Source organism: Podarcis bocagei (assembly GCF_964188305.1).
Source record: "Podarcis bocagei genome assembly, chromosome: 5".
Taxonomy (NCBI): Eukaryota; Metazoa; Chordata; class Lepidosauria; order Squamata; family Lacertidae; genus Podarcis; species Podarcis bocagei.
This window is the reverse complement of record NC_138129.1, coordinates 79,301,812-79,327,406: the sequence shown is the minus strand read 5'-3', so window position 1 is coordinate 79,327,406 and position 25,595 is coordinate 79,301,812. Positions and strand designations below refer to the sequence as shown.

At 39.4% G+C, this 25,595-nt stretch overlaps 1 protein-coding gene across 3 annotated transcripts in view; it reads left to right on the top strand.

Annotated features, from left to right (window-relative positions):
- The first annotated feature begins 79 nt into the window (after window positions 1-79).
- CCDC18 (coiled-coil domain containing 18) overlaps window positions 80-25,595 on the top strand; it is a 28,472-nt gene continuing 2,956 nt past the window's right edge. Inside the window, exons 1-26 of one of the 3 annotated variants that reach the window (XM_081194928.1) lie at window positions 80-381; window positions 2,374-2,552; window positions 2,677-2,827; window positions 2,998-3,162; window positions 4,533-4,642; window positions 5,968-6,096; window positions 8,412-8,508; window positions 9,394-9,515; window positions 10,523-10,832; window positions 12,131-12,213; window positions 12,311-12,462; window positions 12,948-13,165; window positions 15,721-15,831; window positions 16,139-16,270; window positions 16,953-17,087; window positions 17,410-17,487; window positions 19,243-19,359; window positions 20,406-20,573; window positions 21,620-21,762; window positions 22,237-22,400; window positions 22,711-22,924; window positions 23,014-23,113; window positions 23,275-23,391; window positions 24,106-24,249; window positions 24,812-25,015; window positions 25,227-25,364. In XM_081194928.1, coding sequence (XP_081051054.1) covers window positions 2,407-2,552; window positions 2,677-2,827; window positions 2,998-3,162; window positions 4,533-4,642; window positions 5,968-6,096; window positions 8,412-8,508; window positions 9,394-9,515; window positions 10,523-10,832; window positions 12,131-12,213; window positions 12,311-12,462; window positions 12,948-13,165; window positions 15,721-15,831; window positions 16,139-16,270; window positions 16,953-17,087; window positions 17,410-17,487; window positions 19,243-19,359; window positions 20,406-20,573; window positions 21,620-21,762; window positions 22,237-22,400; window positions 22,711-22,924; window positions 23,014-23,113; window positions 23,275-23,391; window positions 24,106-24,249; window positions 24,812-25,015; window positions 25,227-25,364 — 3,648 coding nt within the window. In that variant the 5' untranslated portion in view covers window positions 80-381; window positions 2,374-2,406. Of the gene's footprint in view, window positions 733-2,373; window positions 2,553-2,676; window positions 2,828-2,997; window positions 3,163-4,532; window positions 4,643-4,773; window positions 6,097-8,411; window positions 8,509-9,393; window positions 9,516-10,522; window positions 10,833-12,130; window positions 12,214-12,310; window positions 12,463-12,947; window positions 13,166-15,720; window positions 15,832-16,138; window positions 16,271-16,952; window positions 17,088-17,409; window positions 17,488-19,242; window positions 19,360-20,405; window positions 20,574-21,619; window positions 21,763-22,236; window positions 22,401-22,710; window positions 22,925-23,013; window positions 23,114-23,274; window positions 23,392-24,105; window positions 24,250-24,811; window positions 25,016-25,226; window positions 25,365-25,595 lie in introns of those variants that run through there. The other 2 variants (XM_081194927.1, XM_081194929.1) reach the window with 2 other exon arrangements.

The window sequence follows — 25,595 nt, the reverse complement described above, 5'->3', positions numbered from 1 at the left end:
CGCCGCAGCTCCGCCTAGGGGAGGAAAGAGCGCGAGGGGAGCGACTTCCCCTCGGTTTGAAAAAAACGCGTGCCCGCCGCCGCCGAAGGAGGTTCCTCGACACCGCAAGGCACTACGGGAAGTGTAGTTGAGGGCAGGGAAGGAAGCGGAAGGGGCGAAGCGGGGAGGACGAGGAGGAGGGACTACGGCTCCCGAGAGCTTTAGCGCGGAAGGATTTAAGTAGCCGCTTCGCCCGCAACCGTCTCCTCCCCCCACCTGTCAGGTTACGGCCCGCGCAGTTCGAACGCAGGAGAGACGGGTCGCCCCGAGGGCCGCGATTCGGAACGCGCGAAGCGACAGGGCCGCACTGATTGAAAGAGGCGTTTCCTCAGAGAGGGCCTGGTAAGCAAGGGCTGCCGCTCTGGCTGAAGGGATTGAGTCCGGAGCGGAGTGCAATAGCTAAACGGTTAGGGCTGGTTAAAATGGGGAAACCAAGGGGACGCGCCTTCGCTTTGTGGAACGGCGTGAGGCCTCTATACTTGAGGAGGAGAGGCGTGGAGGCAGCGTTGCTAAGCAACGCGAGGCGCTCTGGCCTGGAACCCGCGCGGCTGAGGCGGTTCCTTGGAAAAATGCCGCCGCCTGCTAGAGAGAAGGGTGGCCCCTGAGGCGAGAAGGTCAGCCTGCCTCCCGGGGCAGCAGCTGTGCAGGGTTGGTGCTCTCTGGGACTGGCAGGGTGGAGAGCAGCAGCAGCAGGTGGGGGGACAAGATTGAATGGCAGTAAATAAATAGGTGAGGGCAGCCTGAGGCTGGTTGGTAGTGATTCTGGACTCCAGCCCCCATGAGCTCTGACCAACGTTGGGTCAGGGGTGATGGGAGTTGCAGTCCAGTAAAACATCAGGAGGGAGAGGCACAGCTTTAGTGCGTCTCAAACTTGGGTCCCCCAGCTGCTGTTGGACTACAGCTCCTATCATGCCTGGTCCCTTGTCCCTGCTCGCTAGCGATGATGGGATTTGGGATTAGAAGACATCTGAAGGCAGCCCTGTTTAGGGAAGCTTTTAATGTTTGATGTATTATTGTATTTTAATATTTGGTTGGAAGCCGCCTAGAGTGGCTGGGGAAGCCCAGCCAGATGGGCGGGGTATAAATAAATAATAATAATAATAATAATAATAATAATTATTATTATTATTATTATTATTATTATTATTATTATTATTATTATTATTTATTATAGTCCTAACAGCAGGTGGGGACCCATGATTGAGAAAACACTGCTAGTAATGGGTCAGCCTACACCTAGGCAAAGGGGAGTACTGGAATAGCACATCACACATGACAATGCTTTGCCTTGGAGATGCCGGAAAATACTTTGTAAGGGTCACAGCAAGACCGCAGAAGAGCTGAGTATAAGAAATGAGCTGTTCCAGATGGGAAGAGCTGGATTGCTGCAAAAGGCAGCATTGCAGTCGACAAAAGATTGGGTCGCCGTTGGGTAGTAGGGTAGCGGGGAGCCTGTTGTCACCCTGGTGTTCTTGGTCTCCCAACACCTTTGTTTATGGAAATGCACCCTCAAAAATGTCATTTTAAAATTTGGATTTAAAATGCTTTTTTCAGAGGAGCAAGGAGCAGCTAAGCCATGCTGCATTGGCATACAGATCAGCAAGCAAAAAACAAACAAACAAAATCTTACTTGAGTGCTGCTGTGGCTTTCTGCAAAATACAGTTTGCAAATTTGCTTGGTGAATTTAATTCTCACCCTTTGCCTTCTCCCAGAACAATTCAATTTCCAATGTTTGTGTTTGGAATGCAGAGGCACAAACTACAGTTCCTTTACAAATGAAACATTATAATCTTGTCTGAAGCTTGTTTCCAAATAGTGTTTATGAGGGGGATTTTCTCCCCTGAGGGTTAGCTGTGTTGGTCTGTTGTGACAATACAACAGTGACTTGTGGCACCTGCAAGACTGACAAATTTTATTGTGGGAAAACTGTTTGCAGACCGCCCTCTTCATCAGATGTCAAAAGTGTAATCTTAAATTGGTGTATATAGACACACTGTGGTGCAAACGGAGAGGTCTGAGGTCTGAAATGAAATGTAAAAAGGACAGTGGTAATTACGTGAAAGTAAAATAGCCAAAATGACAGTAGACAAAGCAGTATTGGAGGAAGCCTAATTTGCTCTGGCCATTGTGAATGCCAGGAAGGGGAGAGTGTTAGGGAAGTACATGTTCAAGAGGCCAACTCCAAATTTGCAAACTGGTTGCAGGAAGCATTATATCACGATTCTGTCATACTGTAAAGCCAAAATCTGAAACAGAGGGCTATTTTCTCTGTCATTTTAAAGGGCTTCTTCTTGAAAAGGTGGAAGGTGCTTTTATTGATATGTTTTTCGTAGTTATCTTTTACATTAGACAAATGTATAATATCAATGGAACGTAACTTATGGACTTCTCATGATCACGATACGGATGAGGAAGACTTGTTTGCAAATGTTGTGTCATTAAGGAGTCAGCTAAAGAAAACGGAAAGAAATTTACAAGACCTAGGAGAAGAGCTTTATGTATCTGTCCAAAGGTAAAACTTACTGTGTTTGTTTACAAATATATTTGCTGCAAATTGTCCTAATTTTGATAGTCTGTTGGAAAAATTGCTGCAAAAATCAAGGGAAGGTGTTGATATTTGTTTTGTTTTCCTCTAGTACGAATTCATATAATTCTGATGACACGCTTGAGATTTTAACCATGGAAGATCTCACTGATCCTAGTGAATTACATAATTGTTCAACTCAATCTTCTCTGAGCAGAATGCCTTGGCATAACAGGGATTCTTCAAGGAAACACAGGAACAAAGTAATTATTCAGAATTTGATGGACGTTTGTTTGTTCTTTCTGACAGTTTGTATATAATATTCTTATGGAGTTAGTTTTATAGGTCAGTTCATAATGTTAATCATAAAAAAATAAGATGAATGAATCACTTTGGTTGGTATTTGTTGCAAATATTGTTCTCTGCCTTCCAGTGTTACTCGCTGTCTTTGGATAAAACCCTGGAAGAAGAAAATGAAATACTAAGGGATAAATTGAATATAGTCCGCGAAAAAAATGCATCCTTGACTTCTCAGAACCATCATCTAATGAATAAAATTGAAACAATAAACTATGAACTGAATCAGTCAAGAGCACGGGTAGGTATTTGAATAAGATAAAATTTTGAGGCATTCTGATTTGCTAAAGATACTATTCTAATTTAACTTGAGTTAAGGAGCTAGTTCTATATTTGTACACTTGCTTACAGGATCAGGGGTATGGGGGTGACAATCATTAAAACATGTTATGAAAGTAAACCTGTGAGCCATATGTTGAGATCATGAAATTATTACTTCAGGGGTGTCACCCAAAAGTTGTATTGCACAAAGTTAGAAGGCAATTATGCGTATGTGGATTTGCAGCGTTATGTATACATGTTACATGTTCATCTCATTCACAGCTTTTATTTTAGGCCTACATTTAAATATTAGGTATGTGCCTAAGAAATCTGTGAAGCAATAATAACTTGTGAATTTTTACAGTTTTGTTTTATAGTATGGCAATTAAGTGTTGCTTTCCCTGCATAGCAGAAAGGATTGCATATGTTAAGAAATGATAAATAATGTTGCTCAAGCATCATCCACCACCCTAGAAATATTTTAAGCATGTGAAGGCATACTTTGAGCCCTACTGTTTGAGGGAAAGAGCTTCAGATATCCAAATTCTTAGATAACCCCCCTTCCCTCAGGCTTATCAAATACCAGATTTCTAGCTAACATTAGAGTAACACTATCATTTTGGGGGACAGTTAGAATCCTCAGTTTTGGGGAAGAAATGCATAAATATCCTGTTCTCAAATTACTTCCCAACCCCTTCCTAGTAGTTATGTGTGCCTTGGACTATGTAGATAAACAAATTTCAGATCTCTGGCTCATGGTTTTGATAATGAATGTTAGTGAGTGATTACTAATTACTAACAATACTGGGTAGATACAATGAAGTGAGAATAAAATACAGAAAATATTTGAATTCTGGTCAATTACATATAATTGAACAGTATTAATTTAAATGATTGGACTATTTGTAATTTTCTTTAATTAAAAAACCCCCACAGTATAGCAAAGAGAGCTTTTTGGGAACTAATGAAGGAATAGCCTTCTTCAAAAGAAACTCCTATTCAAGTGGCTGTGTGTGTGACTACAGTGCTGCCCCGCAAGACGAATGCCTCGCAAGACGAAAAACTCGCTAGACGGAAGGGTTTTTCGGTTTTTGCGTTGCTTCGCTAGACGGTTTTCCCTATGGGCTTGCTTCGCAAGAAGAAAACGTCTTGCGAGTTTGTTCGCTTTTTTCTTAAAGCCGCTTGAAGAGGCACAGTTGCGACGGACCATGCTTCGCAAGACGAAAAACATCGCAAGACGGAAAGACTCGCGGAACGAATTAATTTCGTCTTGCGAGGCACCACTGTATGATGTTCAGAAGTCAAGAGGCAACTCATTAATGGATTCTCCTTATTGTATTTATATTTTAGATATCTTTCCTTGAATCTACTTTGAGTACACACTCTGTCAGCATTCCAATGTTAGAAGAACAGATAGCAAGTTTGGAAGCAGAAGTTCAAGCACAAGATAAAGCTCTAAAGTAGTGAACCCTTTGTTTTTTATTTGTTTTTTTCAAATCTTCAGGTTTGGTTCATCCATTTTTTTGGCATGGGTCTCAGATGTACACATGATCCTTTTCCTTGCCACGGGAAGTAATGAGAGAATGGGGCTATATAATGCTTGTTTGAATGTGGTACCCTCATCCTAAAATAGATAGCTTGGCTCACTTATTGCACCTCATAGTGAGGGTGAGTAAAGAGTCTTGGATTTCATTTGATTTATCTCCTAAAAACAGGAGTGTTTATGCTATTATTTTTTCAAATTTGGAAAACTCACAGCAAAATCAGAATTACTTGTACACTTATCTCCAACCTCTGACTTATAATTCTATTGACCTCAGTGAAATTAACTCATTGCAAACAGGGTCATAGTGTTAGGCAGGCAAATAGGTCCAGTTAAGACACAATAGTAAACCATGGTTTTTGGCTACACATGGTTTGCAGCTCACCAAAGCCATGATGAGCTGCAGGCTTGTGTACTCTATTCTTCACCTCTTTCACAGTCCAGAGGAGGAGATCAGAAACATCTGTGTTGCTCTGATCATACTTTTTTCTTCTTGTTGTTATTCAAAAAGGTTTCCCCCCATACTTTCCATAGTAGGACATAAAACACCATAATGGCTTAAAAGCATTTGACATAGCATGATAATTTTAGTTGGCTAGTTGGTTAAATTAAACATAACAAAATTCTAAATTGTTATAACTACTCACAAAGCTCCTTGATATTTAGTAAATAATACAATGATATTTCCTTAAACCCATTGAATTTAACTATTCTATCATTCTACTCTATCCCACCAAACAACTAAATTGATATTTGTTATATTTTTATTTTCCCCAATAACTTATGCAGATTGATTGCATCTTGAACTTACTGTTGTTCCGATAGAAGTTAAGTTCTATATTTATTAGTTTTGATCAGGTTTTTCGATTTTTAAAATCTCTTGTTAGGAGGAATAAAGGAGAAAGATTGTGGCTTGCTTGCTTTGGGCAAAATGCTTAGTAAAACTTGTTTGTTCATTCAGGCAAGCACTTGGTATAGCTAACAAGATCCAAACCATCTATCTCCATATATACCCACCAAAATACTGGTTTGAATTTAAAAAACCTGATCTGTAGGATACCTGATTGGCCACTTCTTTCAAATTTGTGTGCTAGAGGAAGGGGGAAATGCTCTCCATTACCTGATGATCTTAACCAGATACGTTCATGTTATTTGTGTGTGTGTACACATGCACACAATTACGCATTCGCATCTATGCTTATTATGTGTTGTTTAAAATGCTGTTTTCTGATTTGTTTTTAGAGAAGCAGAAGATAAATTAGAGGAAAGCCAGAAAAGGCTAATGGAAAAAGAATATTCTTTCCAGAAGCTGAAGGAGGAATATAAAGAAATTAGATTTGATTTAATTGAACAATGCAAACAAGGAAAGAGGTGACAAATTACACAAGAGCTTGATTTTTATTCTGATAGCTTGATGACATATCTCCTTGCTCCAATTTTTTTGTTTTAATATGCTTTGTCTGATGTTGAACAAAACCCACAACATTCTTTCGGAATTAATCCTAATTAAATAAGAAAAAAATGGAATGACTGGCAGTACAGTGGTACCTCGGGTTACATACGCTTCAGGTTACATACGCTTCAGGTTACAGACTCCGCTAACCCAGAAATAGTGCTTCAGGTTAAGAACTTTGCTTCAAAATGAGAACAGAAATCGTGCTCCAGTGGCGTGGCGGCAGCAGGAGGCCCCATTAGCAAAAGTGGTGCTTCAGGTTAAGAACAGTTTCAGGTTAAGTACAGACCTCCAGAACGAATTAAGTACTTAACCCGAGGTACCACTGTACTGGTACCATGTCATGTAGATGTGTATGACTTTTTTTTACCGTTAAACAAATTTTCAGGTTGTTTGCTTTTGGAACAGATTAAAACAACTTCTCAAATTGAATAGAAATAAGTATTTGCAATAATTCTTTCTCATTTATATTACATTTAGTAAATCCTAGTTTAAGCATTTCAAACCTTGATCCAAAAAAGGCCTGAACTGAAATATAGTTGCCTATGCATAGATACGTCAAGGCTGTTAAGAGGTCATTTCCTCCTGGAGAGATACTGGAAGTAGTCTGTGGTAGATGAGTGGTATTCGAATAAATAATTGCACAACTGGAACTACTTCACTTGCACAATGGGACTCTCCCCCCTTCCTCTCACAGGCACTGCATGCTATCCCAAAACCTATTCTGGAGGCTTGGTAGACCCCTCCCCAGAACAAATTTAAGAGGTAGGGGGGAGAGGGGGAAAGACTCCTTGCACAAGCCGAGGTCATTTCACTGGTGCAAGAAGTTACTTAGCACTACTTTTGAGCACATCCCTGTGTGTTTCTACCTCTGCCCTATTCTGCTCCCTATGGGGAGAAGGGAATGGCTGAACCAATAGATTCCATATTAATTTGACCATTGAGTCTCCCTTACAGTGCAACATGAATGGATCAGGGAGATATCAAGTTAAAGCGCTCTTCTCCTGGTTTCTTCTTGTGTCAGGAGCAAGGAAGGGACTGCATAAAAGCATGTTCATGAAGCCCACTCCCAATTTCCAGGAAATAAATCATGTCAGAACAAAACCTTAGAACAGAGGTGGGGAGCCTTTTTTATGTGAATGGCCATTGAGCCATGGGAAAAGTCAGTTGGGTTGGAGCCAGTGGTAGACAGAGACAGAGCCAAAAGTGGGTGGTTTACAAGAATACTTAATTCATGCTCTGTGTGTGCACAGGCGATGGCAGTCAAGGTGCAATTTGAGTTCCACTTGCTGCTTTGCCTTTTGTGCCCTCCTGTGTGCCAAGTGAAGCATGCCAGCCAAATTGTTGCTTGGCTTTCAGCCCACTCTTGGCTTCCCAGATGCTATAGGCTGAGGGACAAGTTGTGCCAATGGACAGGCTGAGTGGAGGAGCCCAGAAGGAGTTACGGAGATGAGTGTCCGGCTGTGGCCCAATGTTTACCACAGGCAGAACCCAGAGTGGATCAGATGTTGTTGTAGCCAGAGTGTCCCTTTTAATGAAGGAAAAATCATGCTGGATGAAATTGATCAGCAGGGTGAATGTGACCCATAGGCTGTGAGTTCCCCAGCCTTAGACAGAGTTGATCAGGGTTCTTGCAGCGTTCCTTGTTAGCTTTAACTATGTTTGCATATCCCCATTACCTCTATCTGTCAGTGCTGTGGAAATAAATTAGCAGTGCATAATTATCATAATTAGAGTTTTATTTTTTCAGTATTACAGGGAGTATTCCCATATTTTAGATGTGATGTATTTCACCTTTAACTTTAGTGGTTGAATCATTTATTGCTTGGAAAATGGTGAAGAAATAAAATGCACCCAGTCTACTTAATGCATTGCTGTCATTCAGTGAAAGGCATACATGTTTTTCTCAGCGTTCAAACTGGAGAACGCTGTTGTGCTTCATGACATCCAAATGCTTAACTGTTCCTATGAAGGAAATGCTCAGCAAATACTAATTTTCACTGTTAATGCTCCTATGAAATATTTACATCTGTAAACCTTGTCATGTAAAAAATCTATAATGCCATTTATTAAGGTGCAGTTGAATGAAACTAAAGGCTAAAAGCAAATGTCTGTTACCGTGTGTTGTTTGTTTACAATGTTTTATGTTCCAAAGCTTTGATATCGTGAGTATAATATTATACCATTACTTCACTTGGTTTGTTTAAAACTGACATACCTTTTTCATTTAAAGAACTGAATGTCAAAGAAATGAAGCTTTGTTTAATGCTGAGGAGCTGACAAGAACTTTTAAAAAATACAAAGAGAAAATAAGTGAGAAACTGGAAAAGGTAAGATTTGACTAGAAAATGTCAATCATTTTAATAGTGTTTTATGTGTATTTGTCTCAGTGTCAAGATCATATCTCAGTGCTATGATTATTCATGTTCTTCTAGCATGCGCCTATGTTTTTAACTATAGCCTGACCAGCAGAAATCATCTTTGTGCCAAGAAGAGCATAATTCCCTTAATTTAACCACCAGGTTCACTGTTAAGAGCACAGGAGCACAACCTAGTCCTGGAGGGAACCAACTCTAGCTAAAACAGCCCATTCAGTTGCATTGGAAGAAATGGTTTTCTTTATACATATTATGAATAGTTATGGTTTTAGACAGCTTGTAACTTTAATTATTGCTGAGCAAATTCAGTGCTGACACAACCTTTTGAGTCTTAGTACCAATAAAATTTGAATCAATATTATGTCATAGCTACAAAAGCAAAATTATATTTATAGGCAAAGGCAATCCTGTGCTGCTCCAGTGATATCGTGGAGGTCAGGGGGTGGGGGAACCCTTCATTTACATCAAATAGCAAAATAGCATCATGCAGCACCTGCAAACCTTTTTGTCCAGGCTTTGGATTATACTAATTCAAATGTGTTGCCAAGATGCCATTCTGATGCAATCAGTAGCAAAGTGGCAAAAGGTAAATTATGTGGTTGCTGTCTCCTGACCTGGACAAACACAGAGACCAATTCTCTGATCTTTGCACATCTTAGGTTTCAGTTGTAGTTATATAATTTGGGTAGTGGGAACATTGGGACAGAACATTTCCATTCCCTCCCACGCCAGTGTAGATTTTCACTGAAGAAGATTCTGAAAACAGAACTGTAGCCTTAACTTTTCCCCTCTAATAACAGATTAAGTATTGCTGATAAGTGTCTTCTTTTTACTCAGGTTCAGGAAGAAGAGCAAACTTTAGAAAGAAATTTAATGAACTGTGTGAAAGAGAAAGAAAAATTGCACGCAAAATGCAATAGCTATAGAAGTGAGCTTGAAAGCACAAAGGAGCAAGTGAGGTAAAACGTTTCACCTTTGACACCTCCACATGGAAAACATTGATACATGATCATTTTTTTAATGGGTATTTGGATCATGAAATACTCTGACCTTGAGCTAATGGCACAACACTATGTGACCAGCTCAATCCATGTGACAGATGACAAAGCAGCAAAGCTGTAATGTGATTGATTTTTCCAAACAAAGTTTTCTCAACCCATCTCGCATTGGGAGGGATCAGTTTGACTGCACAGTGGAACAACTGGATGACTGTTTAGTCCAACATTCGGCATGTATTTTTACTAGAAGTGATTTGTTTTCTCAGTTCTTGTCTGTTCTGCCGCTAGGCAGCAGCCACGAGGTCACTCTCAAGTGCATAATAAGTTTGTCCTGTTGCTTGAGGCAGGAAACATAATCAATCCATGGAACCTCTGATTGACCCTTCCCTACAGTGACACCGCCCCCCCCCCCCAGCTTGATGCTTCCTTTATCTTCCGATAGAAATTATAGGTTTCGGAATTTTAATAAGAAATCACGGATTGTATCCAATGGCGGCTTGATGCTTCCACCAGTGCAACACAAGGCACCCCATCTTCATATGGTCCTAAAGAAAGCAAAAGTCTGGCCTATTTCTCAAAAGCTTTTTTTTTTTTTAATCCATTCTATAAGACAACAAATGCAAAAATAATTGAAACCCCATAGATGTCAACATTTGAAACAATAAACTGAAACAGTTTTTCTAGCTTAAAATGGCTTGTGGAAGCTGAACTCAATACTGCTGAGATGCTCCAGCTCGTTATCCACTTCACTTTTTTATTTATACTCAAATTTTCCCTGTGATTTTCATCACCCTATATTTTTGTTTTCAATTTTAGTTTTTAAATCCATGGTGTTTGCAGTTAGAAAATATGCAGAATTAAATCCAGAAACATGCTAGCTTTTTAAAAAAAGTAAAGTATTTCTGGTGCAGTAGATTTTCTTGGTGTCCCCCCCCCCCTTGAACCTTTCTCCTTTTGTATTTGTTTAGACAATTAACTGAAGAGAATAGTATTGGAAAAGAAAATCTCAGAGGTGCGGAAGCCAAATGTGCTGAAATGGAAGTGCAACTGAAGCACTCTCAGCAGAATATCCTGAAGCTCGAAAATAAACTCCAGGTCCAAGACACAGTACTTGAAGAAAAAAATACCCTATTGCATGAAATTGCTAGCTTAAAAGCTCTTGTCGCACAGCAAAATGATCACCTCAAGTTGTATCATCAAGAAATTGAGAATTCAAGAACTGAACTAAAAACCTTAGAAAATATTATTTCCCAGTTGTCTCAAAGTTCACCAAGAGAGGTACAGTAACCTTTTTGTTTTTTGTTACTGTCAGCAGACTAAATATACCCTGGGTGAAACGCAAAGCCTGTGTGTGCAAGGGAGGAGCACTTCTATTTATGCACAGAGGAAGGGGCAATGGCAACCTGCCTGTAATTTATGCAAGGCATTTCACAGGGTCCTCAAACTTGGAAGGGAACTGTGGGAGGATACAGAGGGCAGCTTCTTAAAGGGGAAGCTTTATAAGCACCTCTGCATACAAGAACATCAGTACTCCAGTGTTTGTTAAAGTTTTTATAGTTCATTATTGAAGAAGTAGAATACATTTTAAAGGGACCGCTGCTTGAACAGAACATTCATCTAAATTCCAAGCACTGAACTGACTATTGCTGTGTTAAAAGAATATAGAGTAACCTGTTTTATTGGACCTTGCACTGGAACAGTGTTCACTGAATTCTGCTCTTATTAAGGGTTGTTTCAAGCACTGCAATCTATCTACATAGTAAACACATTGATGTCAGAATTGGTTTCTTAGTTTGGATTTTGCTTATATAGTCTAGGAAGTGATAATTGAGCAATGACTGGTCTCCAGAATAGACCACAATTTCTTCCTTGAGGGAGGGCTGCTGCTGCTGATACTTCACATACTCATGTTGAGTAACTCTTCTCATTGTCCCTTGAAAGTTTTGCCTCAAAGGAAGAATCCCTACGTTTCTCATTTTTACCTAGCTTTGTGTGCTACACATCCTTCCCTTATTTGAATAGGGCTTCTATAACTCTCAAATAGAGCAGTGCACCCTGAACAAGTTCTTAGGATGCATTACACCCATGGTTGCAACCGATGCAACTGTCTGAAAAGCCAATCTGCTAATCAAGAGGCAGAGATGGTGGAATATCAACCACAATCCCAGTCCCTTGGTCACACAGATGTTGATTTATAATCTTGGCATAAGTGCAAAAGCTAATAATGGGGGAAGTAGATCAGAAATGACAATGGTGGAGAAAGCTAAGCAATTTTCTTTTCCCATCTATGTCACATTTTATGTTAATTTTGAAATGTTGCCCAAGTTTTGCAGTACTGAAAAGCGGCTTACTATTTGATGGCCTGTTGCATAACCTTGGGTCTTCACTAGAGTTAAGCACGTTTAATTCCTGCCAGGTTCAGTGGAAGAGCACGTGCTTAACCCTAACTCTGTTGAGATAAGGAGAATTTAAACATTTTTAGTTTGGGTTGGGTGGTAGAGATTAAAGTTCCTCAAATAATGACCAATTGTGCCATAAACAACATTTTTATGTGTCTTTCCCCCCTAAACTTGCAGGCTAGTCATTCCATGCATCATTCTAAAGAAGCATCATGTCCCAATTGCTGTGATTTAAGTAGATCCCTGATAGAAGAGCTAAGGTATTATATTTTAAGGTGAAGTAATTGCGTGCATTTGTAACGTGTGTCAAAAAAGAAAGGAAGAATACAACTGCTCTCCCTTCTTTCTTTTTCCTAGATTAAAGCTGACAATGAAAGAAGCATTGATTCAGCAATTTCAGGCAGAAACTATGACCAGTAATCCATGTCAAGATCTCTTTGATGAAAGTGAGAGACAAGAATTGAATGGCCTAGAAATTGAACCAGTAAAATTGACAGGAAACCAAACAGGTATGCATACTGTAATATACAATACAGTGGTGCCCCGCAAGACGAATGCCTCACAAGACGGAAAACCCGCTAGACAAAAGGGTTTTCCGTTTTGGAGGTGCTTCGCAAAACGAATTTCCTATGGGCTTGCTTCGCAAGACGAAAATGTCTTGCGAGTTCCTGCGGTTTCCCCCCCCCCCTTTTCCCCAAGCCGCTAAGCCGCTGATCAGCTGATCCTAAGCCGCTTATCAGCTGATCCGCTAAGCTGCTAAACCGCTTATCAGCTGATCAGCTAAGCCAGCTAAGCCGCTAATGGGCTTGTTTCGCAAGACGAAAAAACCGCAAGACGAAGAGACTCGCGGAACAGATTCTTTTCGTCTTGCGAGGCACCACTGTAGAGGAAACTGTACAGTTTCCTCTGAGCAATAAGAGCATGCACGCCTGCTCCTGTAATTTAAAGATTTTATAAATCAGTACCCTTAGACACATGTGTTTCTTTTGTGAAGAGAGAAAACACCAACAACTGGAACTTGTCACTAAGCAGTTTGAAAAGGTCAAGCAAAGATTGCATGGACAGTTAGAAGAATTACGTACTAAACTGGAAAAATGTGAAGCTGAGAATTCATTTTTGAAGGAGTCCATGGCCCAGCGAACTAGTCAGTTTCAAACAATACAGGATGAACTGTTGGAGAAAGCTGCAAAATCTAGTAGTTTGGAACGAGAAGTAAGTAGAAATGAAGAAGCCCACTATTGTTGTTGTTTAGTCGTTTAGTCGTGTCCGACTCTTCGTGACCCCATGGACCAGAGCACGCCAGGCACTCCTGTCTTCAACTGCCTCCCGCAGTTTGACCAAACTCATGCTGGTAGCTTCAAGAACACCATCCAACCATCTCATCCTCTGTCGTCCCCTTCTCCTTGTGCCCTCCATCTTTCCCAACATCAGGGTCTTTTCCAAGGAGTCTTCTCTTCTCATGAGGTGGCCAAAGTATTGGAGCCTCAGCTTCACGATCTGTCCTTCCAGTGAGCACTCAGGGCTGATTTCCTTAAGAATGGATAGGTTTGATCTTCTTGCAGTCCATGGGACTCTCAAGAGTCTCCTCCAGCACCATAATTCAAAAGCATCAATTCTTCGGCGATCAGCCTTCTTTATGGTCCAGCTCTCACTTCCATACATCACTACTGGGAAAACCATAGCTTTTACTATACGGACCTTTGTTGGCAAGGTGATGTCTCTACTTTTTAAGATGCTGTCTAGGTTTGTCATTGCTTTTCTCCCAAGAAGCAGGTGTCTTTTAATTTCGTGACTGCTGTCACCATCTGCAGTGATCATGGAGCCCAAGAAAGTAAAATCTCTTACTGCCTCCATTTCTTCCCCTTCTATTTGCCAGGAGGTGATGGGCCCAGTGGCCATGATTTTCGTTTTTTTGATGTTGAGCTTCAGACCATATTTTGCGCTCTCCTCTTTCACCCTCAATAAAAGGTTCTTTAATTCCTCATCACTTTCTGCCATCAAGGTTGTGTCATCTGCATATCTGAGGTTGTTGATATTTCTTCCGACAATCTTAATTCCGGCTTGGGATTCATCCAGCCCAGCCTTTTGCATGATGAATTCTGCATATAAGTTAAATAAGCAGGGAGACAATATACAGCCTTGCCGTACTCCTTTCCCAATTTTGAACCAATCAGTTGTTCCATATCCAGTTCTAACTGTAGCTTCTTGTCCCACATAGAGATTTCTCAGGAGAGATTTCTTTTAAGCCCACTATACACCCTTAAAATCAGCGTTGGAGGGTGCGGAGACCTTCCAGAGATTCTGGAGGTGCATGTTGGAAAACAAGTTATTTTTATGTTGTGAACTGCCCTGAGATCTACAGATGGAGGGCGATATACAAACTTAATAGATGATGATGACTATGACAACAACAACAACGATTTTGCTACTGGAACTATAATACTGTAATAACATTTTTTTTATTTGTACTCCACCCATCTGACTGGGTCGTCCCAGCAGCTTTGGGTGGCTTCCAACATATATAAAAAAATAAAACATGACACATTAAAAAGCTTCCCTATAAAGGGATGTCTTCTAATGGTTATAAAGTTACTCATTTCCTTGACATCTGATGGAAGGGGGTTCCACAGGGTGGGTGCCACTATCGAGAAGGCCCTCTGCATGTACACGTACAAAGCCCTAGTTACAACTCAGTTTTTAATTTCATATAGTTCCTACTGTGAAAGGCTATGCTGTTTCTGGAGGAAATATCATTGGAGGAAATGACAGCATACAAATCAATATGGCTAATTTGACCCAACATCCCCCAACCCCTCACATACACAAACAAAAGTCACTGCAATCAGCTGTATGCAACCAACCATGATCTGGGCCTTGCAATCTCTTGCACCGCCAACAAAACCAATCAACCTATTTACGTGATTCTGACACAAAAACTCTGCACATACACTATGCAATAGAATGAAAAATCACTAGCCCCCTTCTTTTTCCCACCTCTCTCTCCCCACTTCTCTCCCCAACCTCACAATGCCTATGATAGCAGTGTTTCACACCCAATGTAAACGACCCATAGAAGAGACTCTGAATTCAAACAGATATGATATACGTACCTTTGTTATACATGAAAATCTTTTAATAACAACGTTTTTAAGGCCCTAATCATGTAGTGGCACCTCTTTGATTGTTACAGGAAAAGCACCTCTGCAGCACCCTAAAGGGCTCCATTGTTATAGAAACATGCCTTCTATAAATCTCTTTTTCATCAGTAATTCATCTAGAGATCCTATCCTTGGAACATTCCTTCTTTCAAAGTGATAGTTCCTCTTGGAATTGGATTGCTGAGTTTGTCACCTGTAATCCAGCTAGCAGCTAACTTGATGCATTCTTGACAAAGAATGTCCAAAGTACATTGTAGTATTTGTGGCATAGTCCCACAAGACCCAATGCAGTACAGTAGCAATATATTTTGTTCGCATGTCATGCCAGGGAGCGGGGTGCAGTCCATTTCATCCATGATACTTGATTGTGGGAAATGGAAAAAGTCTAGTGAAACAATAGAGCATTACTGGGTGATGAGGTGACTTGTGAATGTGCGTTGCACAAAGTTTTTTCTTTAAGGTGTGGGCAGAAGGAGTTGTATTATCATTGACATTTTATGAAGCGCATGTGACGTTCATGGAAACACTTTCAATAATTTCACCATTGTTTATGCTAAAAATCTTTCTTATTTAGACTGTGTGTTCTCAGTTTATATATTTTTTTTGTAGGCAGCAAGGAAATCCTCTAGGCTCTCAGCCCTTGAAAAACAGCTGGAAGAAAAGACTCTTGCTTACACAACTGCTGCTGAAAAAAATACTGAGCTGGAACGGGAATTAGTGGTAAAACTCCTATTACCTATTCACAGCTTCTTGGGATGGAAGGAGATGTATTTACATATGTAATGTTATATTAAATACGCCAACAGGCATTAGTATTTTCAGAGTTTACCTCTAACGTGATTTTTAACAAGCAAATTGTTTTTCCTTAAGTGCTTTCAAACAGTTCAGTACAATGCGATTTCTGTTTATACTGTTTTTTAGCTGCACTTTGGTTTGTAATATGACATAACGTGGCACTGAAAGATCCATATAATTTTCCACTGAAGCATTAATTTATGCAGCTCAATAATGAAGTTGCTTTTCCTAGGAAGTGAATGCTCAGCTTCACAGCTTAGAAAGAAACTTCAATGAGGAACATGGGCACTTAGCCACAGTGCTTAAAAAAACAAAGATGATTCATCACGAGCATCAGAAAGAATTGGAAAAGCAGATTGAATTGGTAAGCTTCTAATTTGTATAGTATTTTTTCCCCCCAGTTCCTAAATATTTTGGTGATCTCTTAATAAAAAATTCAGTGTCTCTTCCATGCTGCCTTTGTGCTCGATGCATACATATAAGATCAGTCACATGTAAGAGGCCACTTGAAATTTAAGTGTAAGGAAGTTGGTTCAGGTGGCAAGTTGCTTCTGAGAGTTAGCTCAGATTTTGCCCTGGTGTTCTTTCCAGCTACAAAAATAATTCTGAAGCAGCAATAGGCTGCGGACATTGAGCTGGGTGAAGGGAAAGCCTTCCCAAAAATGTTCATAAAGGCACAAACCTACTTCCATTGATGGATAATTTGTTATCTCCCCTGCACTTTCAATAAGCAACTCCATCAAAAAATGAAAATGTCAGGGAGGACTTTCAGCTCTCTCCCTAAATTCAGCATACCACAGAACTTATAGCTGCAGAACATTCTTTAGTAAGTACCTCCAGACATATAGTTTTACCCAGAGTAGACTTATTGAAATAGGCCCATTAGTTTCAACAGGTCTACTCAAAATAAAACTTACTTGAATGCCACCCACTTATGAGTATCATGTAAATGTAGCCAATAAATGTAACCAGTTGTTGCAGCTATATTATTTGTCATTCTCTAACAAATACTTTATGGGTCAATAACTAATTCTTCTTTTTAATAGCTTGAGTCTCGGCTAGAAACGAGATGCCAGCAATTCCATGAGCAGGAGAACACAATGTCACTTTTACAGCAAGATATCTTATGTAAACAACGTCAGATTGAATCACTAGATCTACTGCTAATAGAAAGCAAAGAGGTATTTTTTATTTTTATTTTGAGGGCTGCTTGGAAAATACCCGGGGTTTTTTTTTCATATGGTCATTCCTAGTGCTGTGTGGTGTTGCTTCAGAAAGTGCTGCTGGCATGCTCTGTGGCAGCAGCAAAATCTTAACATTTCCTCAGGGAGGGGAGATGAGTTTACACAGTCCTTGCGCAGGGCTTCTGCTGTCAGGATTTATTAGTTCCATCACTCCTGTTGAGTTTATTTTTCTTGGTGGACTAGTATTTTTTTAAAAGTGAACTGTAAAATCGTGTTTTAAGGTGGTATGTTTTCTTCTTTTGATACTGTATTCAAACAGGAAATGGAAAATCAGAAAACCAAGAAAGAGGAAGCAATAAGAATATTACAGAGCCAATTTACTGAGGAAACAATCAAGGTATGTACACTTCCTTTTATTTTTTGACTTCTTGTGATTTCTCATGTCTTGCAATATTTTATTTCATAAAATTTATACACCTCTGATCCTTAAAAACCCTCAAAATGATTTACAAGAAGTTTAAGCAATAAATTCAAGAAAAGTTTGCTACTGCATTTTGAAACCTGCAAAAGTTAACATACAAACAGATTAAAATTGACTTGATTAATTGATTTAATTAGCTTCTTAAGCATCTTGGTAGGCTTTCTGTTCCTTTCTTTGACCAAAACTTTAGAATATTTATACTGAAGGCTCTCTTACCCATCAATTATTCTCCTTATTTCATTATGAAAGGGAAGAATTTAAGAGAGAGTACCTTAAAATGATTTTTCCTTAGGCACCAAAGTAATGTTTGAGCTATTTAAATTTGTAAAGAAAAACCCTTTGTGATTCTATGTTTATACTTATATCTGTTATGGTTTATTAAACTAATCCTTAATTTTATTATTTATATAGCATGATCACAGTACAAAACACTTTACATGCTAACAATCATCACAGACAGGCCTCTGCCCTGAAGAGCTTACAATCTAGATTTTGAATCATGGAGCTGGCAACAAAAAACGGGGAGGGAAGAAAGGCAAGGGTGATTAAGAATGAATATGAACAAATGTACACATACATTTATTTTCCTTACGGGTGAGGGCTAAATAACCAATAGGGTTCCTGAGGAAAGATGGATTTAAGGATGAATTTGAAAGAAGAGACAGAGGTAGCACCATGTAGATCAGGGAGAGAATTCCAGACATAATCACATGATACTTTAAAATGAAGTTTGCCCCGTTTCCCACAACCCACAGCAAAGTATGTTTGAGGGAGAGAATGAGACATCCTATAACATTCTGTCTGTATAACCTACAGACAAGAATCACATTAGGGTTCTTGTAATTTTAATTTAGGGACGTGGGTGGCGCTGTGGGTTAACCCACAGAGCCTAGGACTTGCCGATCAGAAGGTCGGCGGTTCAAATCCCCGCGATGGAGTGAGCTCCAGTTGCTCGGTCCCTGCTCCTGCCAACCTAGCAGTTCGAAAGCACGTCAAAGTGCAAGTAGATAAATAGGTACCGCTCCAGCGGGAAGGTAAACGGCATTTCCGTGCGCTGCTCTGGTTCGCCAGAAGCGGCTTAGTCATGCTGACCACATGACCTGGAAGCTGTACGCCGGCTCCCTCGGTCAATAAAGCGAGATGAGCGCCGCAACCCCAGAGTCGGTCACTACTGGACCTAATGGTTAGGGGTCCCTTTACCTTTACCTTAATTTTAATTTATTGCATTGATGAGATTATGCCAGGGTTATTTTTGAGTCCCTGGAATACTGCACTGTGAAAAGCTACTCCTGATGAATTCCTTCTGCTGCATAGCTATTAGAGGTGCAGGTGAGCTACAGCTGAAATGTTTCTCTTTCTCCGAGGTATAATAAATTAATAAGTACTGCACCACATTCAACTTTAATTTGTGAAAAACATTTGTGGTGTGAGTGTGCAAACATGCAAATACTTTCTTACGGCTTCATTTTAAAATGTTGTGCTGTTCAAAGATATGCTCAGATACTGTTACTGGAAAGAACTGGTTTACATTTCTGCCAGTATATTAACTAAAACTACATTGGCTTTGTACCCATAACAAAAAGTAGCGTATTTTATTGCAATTTTAGGTTCTGGGGGTGTTTCAGAAGAGCAATTCTTTCTCAAATTTTATCTACCTTTGATTCTCATTAGGTTAGACAGCTACAAGCAGCGCTAGATGACTGCAAGGAAGATCTCGCGGTATATTTAAGTAATCTCGAAGAAAGTAAAGTGTTATTTGAAAAACAGCTGGCGAAGAAAAATGACGAGGTAAACTTTTTTGATGCCTACGTCATTAATGCCTACATTAGAGCATTAATGTGTGCATGGGCCATTTTTATGTGAGCACATTTGTGCAGGTTCATCCACATGTGAGTGCTTTCAATTTTATGTTTCCAAAATCTGTCATAATGTTTCTCATTCAAATTAGTGAGAGGTGCTTGCTGGGGTGTATTCATGCTATCTGCTGTTTCTTCCCCTCGCTCAGTACTTTCCCACCCTCTGCGAGTTCAGGAAACCAGAGGTCCATTGTGGGTGTGCACATGGGTATTTGTTTATGCACAAGACAAAGACATTGCTCTTAGATTGTTAAAAACTTTGTGTTCTTCTGGACATTTTAACTGCCACCTCCCTTGCAGATGGTTCTGATTATGATAATGTTTTGCAGAGGAGGTGGGGTGCTTTGCTTCTTAGAATTGTACATTACAATTTGTTTAGTTTTAATTGTTGTGTTTTATATATTGTGTTTTTATATCGTAAGTCCTCTCAAAACTATTTTAGTAGTAAGTGTATAATAAATTTACACACACACACACACACACACACACACACACATTATATTATATTTATATCCCGCCTAAAGGTGGCAGACATGTAGTTGGCCATAATCATGGTAGCTCCATGTGGTGGCATTTGAATCTTTGTTCAGAAAAAAGCTTTACTTGAGAATTGGCTTAATTGTGGTAAATATTTTACTCGTAGGACATGTAAGCAAATACAGAAGCATTAAAATCTTCAGTGTGGCTTAGGATAGAAAGTGTGCCAGCAGTATGCAGATATAATAATTTAGGAGGATTTTTTTTTTAATATAAGTAGGTTTTTCCCAAAGTCACTCCTTTTTTTAGATAGAAGCATATTTTAAAATATAGACTATACTATGTGAATTTGATTTTATATTATAATGAAATTCTGTGATGATGTGTGTTTTAGTAGTAACTTATGTATGTTGTCAGGCTGCTCTCCTATGAATGATGAAATGGGAGCAAGCTGAGAATGTATCTCAAAGTTAATACTTCATCGTTTTTATTTGTTTCCAGATACAGCGGTTGCACAAAGAAATAAAGTTGAAAAATAACAATCTTCAGTCAACTAGTGAACAAAACTTCATTCTGCAGCAAACACTGCAGCAGCAGCAGCAAATGTTAAACCAAGAAACCATTAGGAATTGTGAATTAGAAGACAGCCAAATTAAGCTCCAGCAGCAGGTACATAATGATCAGTAAAGGATTTATATTGTCCATATTACACTTTCATGTACCATGTATATTTGGAAAACAAAATGATGTTATGGCATATGCTGCTCTTGAAAATGCTTTCTCTATCAAAATAGTTTCCTATGAAGTGTAAGGGGCTACTGAAGTGTAAGAGGAACACGTGCCTAAAGCCCTGTTGGCCATATAGAATTAGTTTGTTTATTTAGATATTTGCCATTGGATGTGGTCTATAAAGGCACGAGTGCAGCATAGGTCTGTACACATTATATCCTTCAGTCAGATTTGCAAAATTCACATACACAGGATTAGGCAAATGGCACAACTTTTTTTATTATTTCTGAAGTTTGTAAAAGCTTATTTGCATGCTAATAGCCCGTTGCTATAGTACAATCTTATGCATGATTATTTAGAAGTCCCACTGTGTTCATTGGAGCTTATTCCTTAGTTAAATGTTTTTAGGAATGTGCAAATATGCACTTCCCTGCTTTCGTTTCATTTTGTTTGAGTGCTGTTTTACAATCCATATAATGCATTGTGTCCATTATATTGAAGCTTTATACTTTTCACTGATACCAATAAAAATTGACTTTAGGGTAGTGCAACCACTTGAGCAGTCTCCAAGCCATCAGTTCCACAGCAGTCTTGTTACATTAAAATTAACTTCTCTGTTGCAACTGGATCTGGTAATTCTTCAGTGTTGCCTTTTGACTGGAGAATTATGCTCTATACATGTGAATCAGAAAGTGAACAGACATTTATTTTTTGTTATTGGACACGTATCTTGAAAACAATTATTTCCAAAGGAGAGGAACTATATCCATTGGGCAAACAGTAATCAAAGGCCTTTAAGATAAAGCTAGATACACAAACTTGCACACATGTATATGTGTTTGTGATTTCAGGGGATGTATACCTGCAAATGCTCTTTCTTGGCTTTCTCTCTAAACTTTGGATAAGTAAATAAATATTGAACAGCCTAACAATGCTGTTCTGTGTATGTCTACACACTTACCTCTATTAAATCCCTTTAAAAATAGGTATTAAAATTAGAGCAAGAAATTCAAAAACAGAAGGAAATTATGGAGGAAGAGTTGAGAAAAACTACTGAGAATCTCCATTTAGTCTCTGAAGAAGCTGATTTGAAAAGACAAAAAATAGCAGAACTCACGGGTACAATCAGGTAGGTTCAGAATACTCTTCCGTGGATGGGTCCTTTTAAATCTCTATACTGCATATATCATTACTTTTAAATTCTTTTTCTGAATGTATCATCTTTTGAAAGAAGAGGTTTCCAGAACAGAACTTTTTAAGCAAGTTAGTTCAAGCATTAAGGGCCTGGTAGCTTAAGCCCACCTTCCTCAACTTGCTGCTCTCCAGACATCAAGGACTACAGCTCCCATCAGTTGTGCAGGCTGGGGCTGATGGGAGTTATGGTCCAAAACATATAGAGGGCAACAGTTTGGGGAAGGCTGGTATAAGCTATTGTGCTGTTGCAGACCCATCTTACTTATGTATCTTACAGATACATAGTTCCAACTTCTTAAATACTCAAGTTCAAACTCAGTGTGCCGTAGATCTATATTTTGCTCAGAATAGCATTAAGAACACGCTTATTTCAGTTACTGATTGAGATTTTCTAATTCTGCTTGTTTAGGCAAATTAAGATAGAGATGGATCAATGTAAAGATGAGCTAATAGACATGGAGAAAGAGTTAGTTCACTTAAGACGAGATGGTCACGCTAAAGCATCGCAGCTGGGCCACTTGGAAATGACTTTGGAGGAGAAACATGAAGAACTGCAGAAAAAGACGCAGCAAGGTAGTCTCTTTACTGTGCTTTTTCAATGTGAAGGCTATACATAACTACTTTGAAATGAATGTGATGTGTTTCTCAAGGATAATACACATTGGAATGGTAGGCCTACATGAAAGAAACTGACAGGGAATAGGGCTGTAGAATCTTTGCAGAGCTGTCTAATATGTATGACTAGCACAGATGCTAGCTTTTTCACTGCTAGAACACAGCCATTCAGTATGTAGTCCTCAGTCTACACACACACACACACACACACACACACACACACACACACACACTTAACATCCTTTTCTGCTTTCCATATGCACTATAGTGAAACAGTTAGAAGATAAATTGCTTCAAGCTGAGACACAGCAAAAGGATTCTGAGCAGAAAATAGGAACGCTGGAGACTGACCTTCAGAATGCCACTGGGAAGCTAAAAACTAGTTTGAGACAACTGCAAGAACTTCGGAATATGCTACAGGAAACACAGTTGGCTCTGGAGGAGAAGTATGCTGCCATCGAGAATTTAACAGAAGAACTAAGGTAGGCTGAACCCTTGTTACTGAGCTGCATCACCATTGCGAACTAGTACTTTGGAAACCTTATGCTTTATTTTTAAATTTAAATTGCAGAGACTGCAAGGATGAACTTGAGAACAAAAGGCAAGAACTCCTTGAGATGGAAAAGATACTAAAAGAAAGGAATTGGGATTTGAAACAAAGAGCAGCTCAGGTTAGAACTTTATCAGTATAATTTATGAATTTGGACAAGCCTCATACATGTTTTGGGGGCCTAAGTGATAACCACAACTCTGTGGTGCATAATTTCATACATGGTAAGCAACTTCTAATTCTTGTTTCATGTTTCTGCCTTCTCTCTCTCTCCCTTTTTAGGTTACACAGTTGGATATGTCAATCCGTGAGCACAGGGGAGAATTGGAACAAAAAATAATAAAATTAGAAGGAAACTTGGAAAAAGCAGAGTTGCAGATCAAGGAATGCAACAGACAGGTGCTTTGATTATCTGTTGTTGGGAAAAAATTATTGTATTGAAGTCAAATGTAACCCTTACTAATATAATAGCTTGTGGAAGTTTTGAAGCATGAAACAGTATATGGGCTGCGTGTATCTTAACTAACAATATCGTTTTTTAAACATAGCAATACATGTTGTGCCATTAATGTACATACAATTATAACAGTTGCACAAGTAGAACAGTGCCATAATCACAAGTGAGTTACAAGAAGGCTTACAGGACATGTTACCTGCCTATACACAATCAATATATTTTACCACTGCAGAACAGTTACCTGACAAAACAGTTACCTGAAACACATTGGTGCTGCAACATTCTTTTGTACCAACCACATAGGTGACCCCCCCTTCACATAGGTGACCCCCTTCTCCTTTTATTGGTGTCAGCAGTTGCAGGCCCTGCCCATTCTGAGGATGACTTTTCTGAAACTACATATGTATGAGGGTAAAAAATGGAAGGGAAGGAGCCATCTTGAACCACAATTAACGAAAAATACTATTGCATTAACTAAAGTGGAAGAGTTAAATACTGTCACAGAATCTGCACAACTGACCAACTGTAGATTTTAAACAGAAGTTGTAGAGTTTAATTCCCATAATGTATATAAGATGTGCTGTGGGGCTTTTGTTACAATTCCTAAAATAGATAATTCTCTTAATAAGTAATCCTGTCCTATACCCTGTTGCCAGATTGAGAGTTTAGAGAGCAAGCTGCAGCATTCCAAAGGTCAACTTCAGGAGAAAGAGTTGAACATCCTCCAACAAGATCAAGAGATAAATCGTCTTAAAAAGGAAACTGGAAGAAAACAGGAAAAAGTAACAGATATTGAGAAAGTAAGTTTTTTATTTGCATAATGGTTTTTGTCTGTGACTATAGTCACTATTTTCATCAGCCTAAACCATAAAGGATAGAGAGAAATGCTTCCTGTTCATAAGGGGTTGAATCCAGATTTGCTCTTCTGTAAACAGAAGGCTCCTGCTGGAGGAAGCAAGGGGTGTCTGAATTTTTATTTATTTGATTATTGCTGAATACACACACACACACACACACACACCTCTTCACAGCAGACTTTTATAAGTGCAAGGGCTGTGATGGGGTGGGGAAGAAGTAATTAGCAAACATTACTTCCCATGCAAGCAGCTTTTTGTATTCTTAATGCATCAATTTGACAGTAAGTGCCTATATAGGATTGTGGCCTCATTGTTTGTTTCCCTTCATCTCATGGTGGTCTTTTAAGTCTCCTAATATGCTACTGATTAGTTATCATAGCGAGGACAGAAGGCTACACAGATAATGGATCTGATAAGGCATGGCAGCAGAATGGTATGTTAAAAATGAAAAAAAGGATGTAAAAATGCTTAAGTTTTGTTAATGCACATTGTTTACCCCTTTTAGAAGGTGGAGGAACAGGAAAGGTTCATGGCAGAACAGCACAAAGAAATACTTGATTTGGGTCAGCAGCTGAGGCTAGAACGTGAACAGATGAAAAAGGTCCATTTGGAGCTACTGGAAAGTCGCCGTCAACAGGCTCAAGCTCAGAGAGATGTGGATAGGCTCTCTCTTGAACTGGAAGAAGTGAACCACCTCTCGCATGAAAAAGTAACTGTTTTTCATAGTTCTTCCTGTCAACAGAATGGCCCGATACAGGAGTGTTCCTGTACCCAATTTAATGTGTATTGGGCAACAATGGCTTCCTCACTTTAATGGGGGTTCATTGGTTCCCTGCAAGCAGAAAGGCAAAGAAGGAAGGATTATATACTACATGCATAAAAGTATTGTTGCTGATATTCATTTTATAATTGCCTTTTAGGAAAGTCGTACAAATCATTTGGCAGAACAACTAGGGGCAGCTCAGGCACGGGAAGCCCAGTTAGAAGCAAGAATGCAAACGGAGATTAGGAGGCTCTCAGCAGAAATACACTCACTAAAGCAGTCTTATACGTCAGAGGTAAAAACAAAATTGCTCTTACCAACATGTGTTGTATTTTTAGATGTATTAGAACTGAACAGTTAATTTTTATCTTGGAATTTTAGAGACTGGCCGTAGGTTTGCTTGGCACCTTGGTTTAAAAGGAAAACTTTTGATTTTGGCATTGCAAATAAGGGAGAACATAGGAAGGTCCATTGGCCAACCTACAGTGATTGGCAGTGGCTCTCCAGGGTTTTAGGCAGCGTTCTC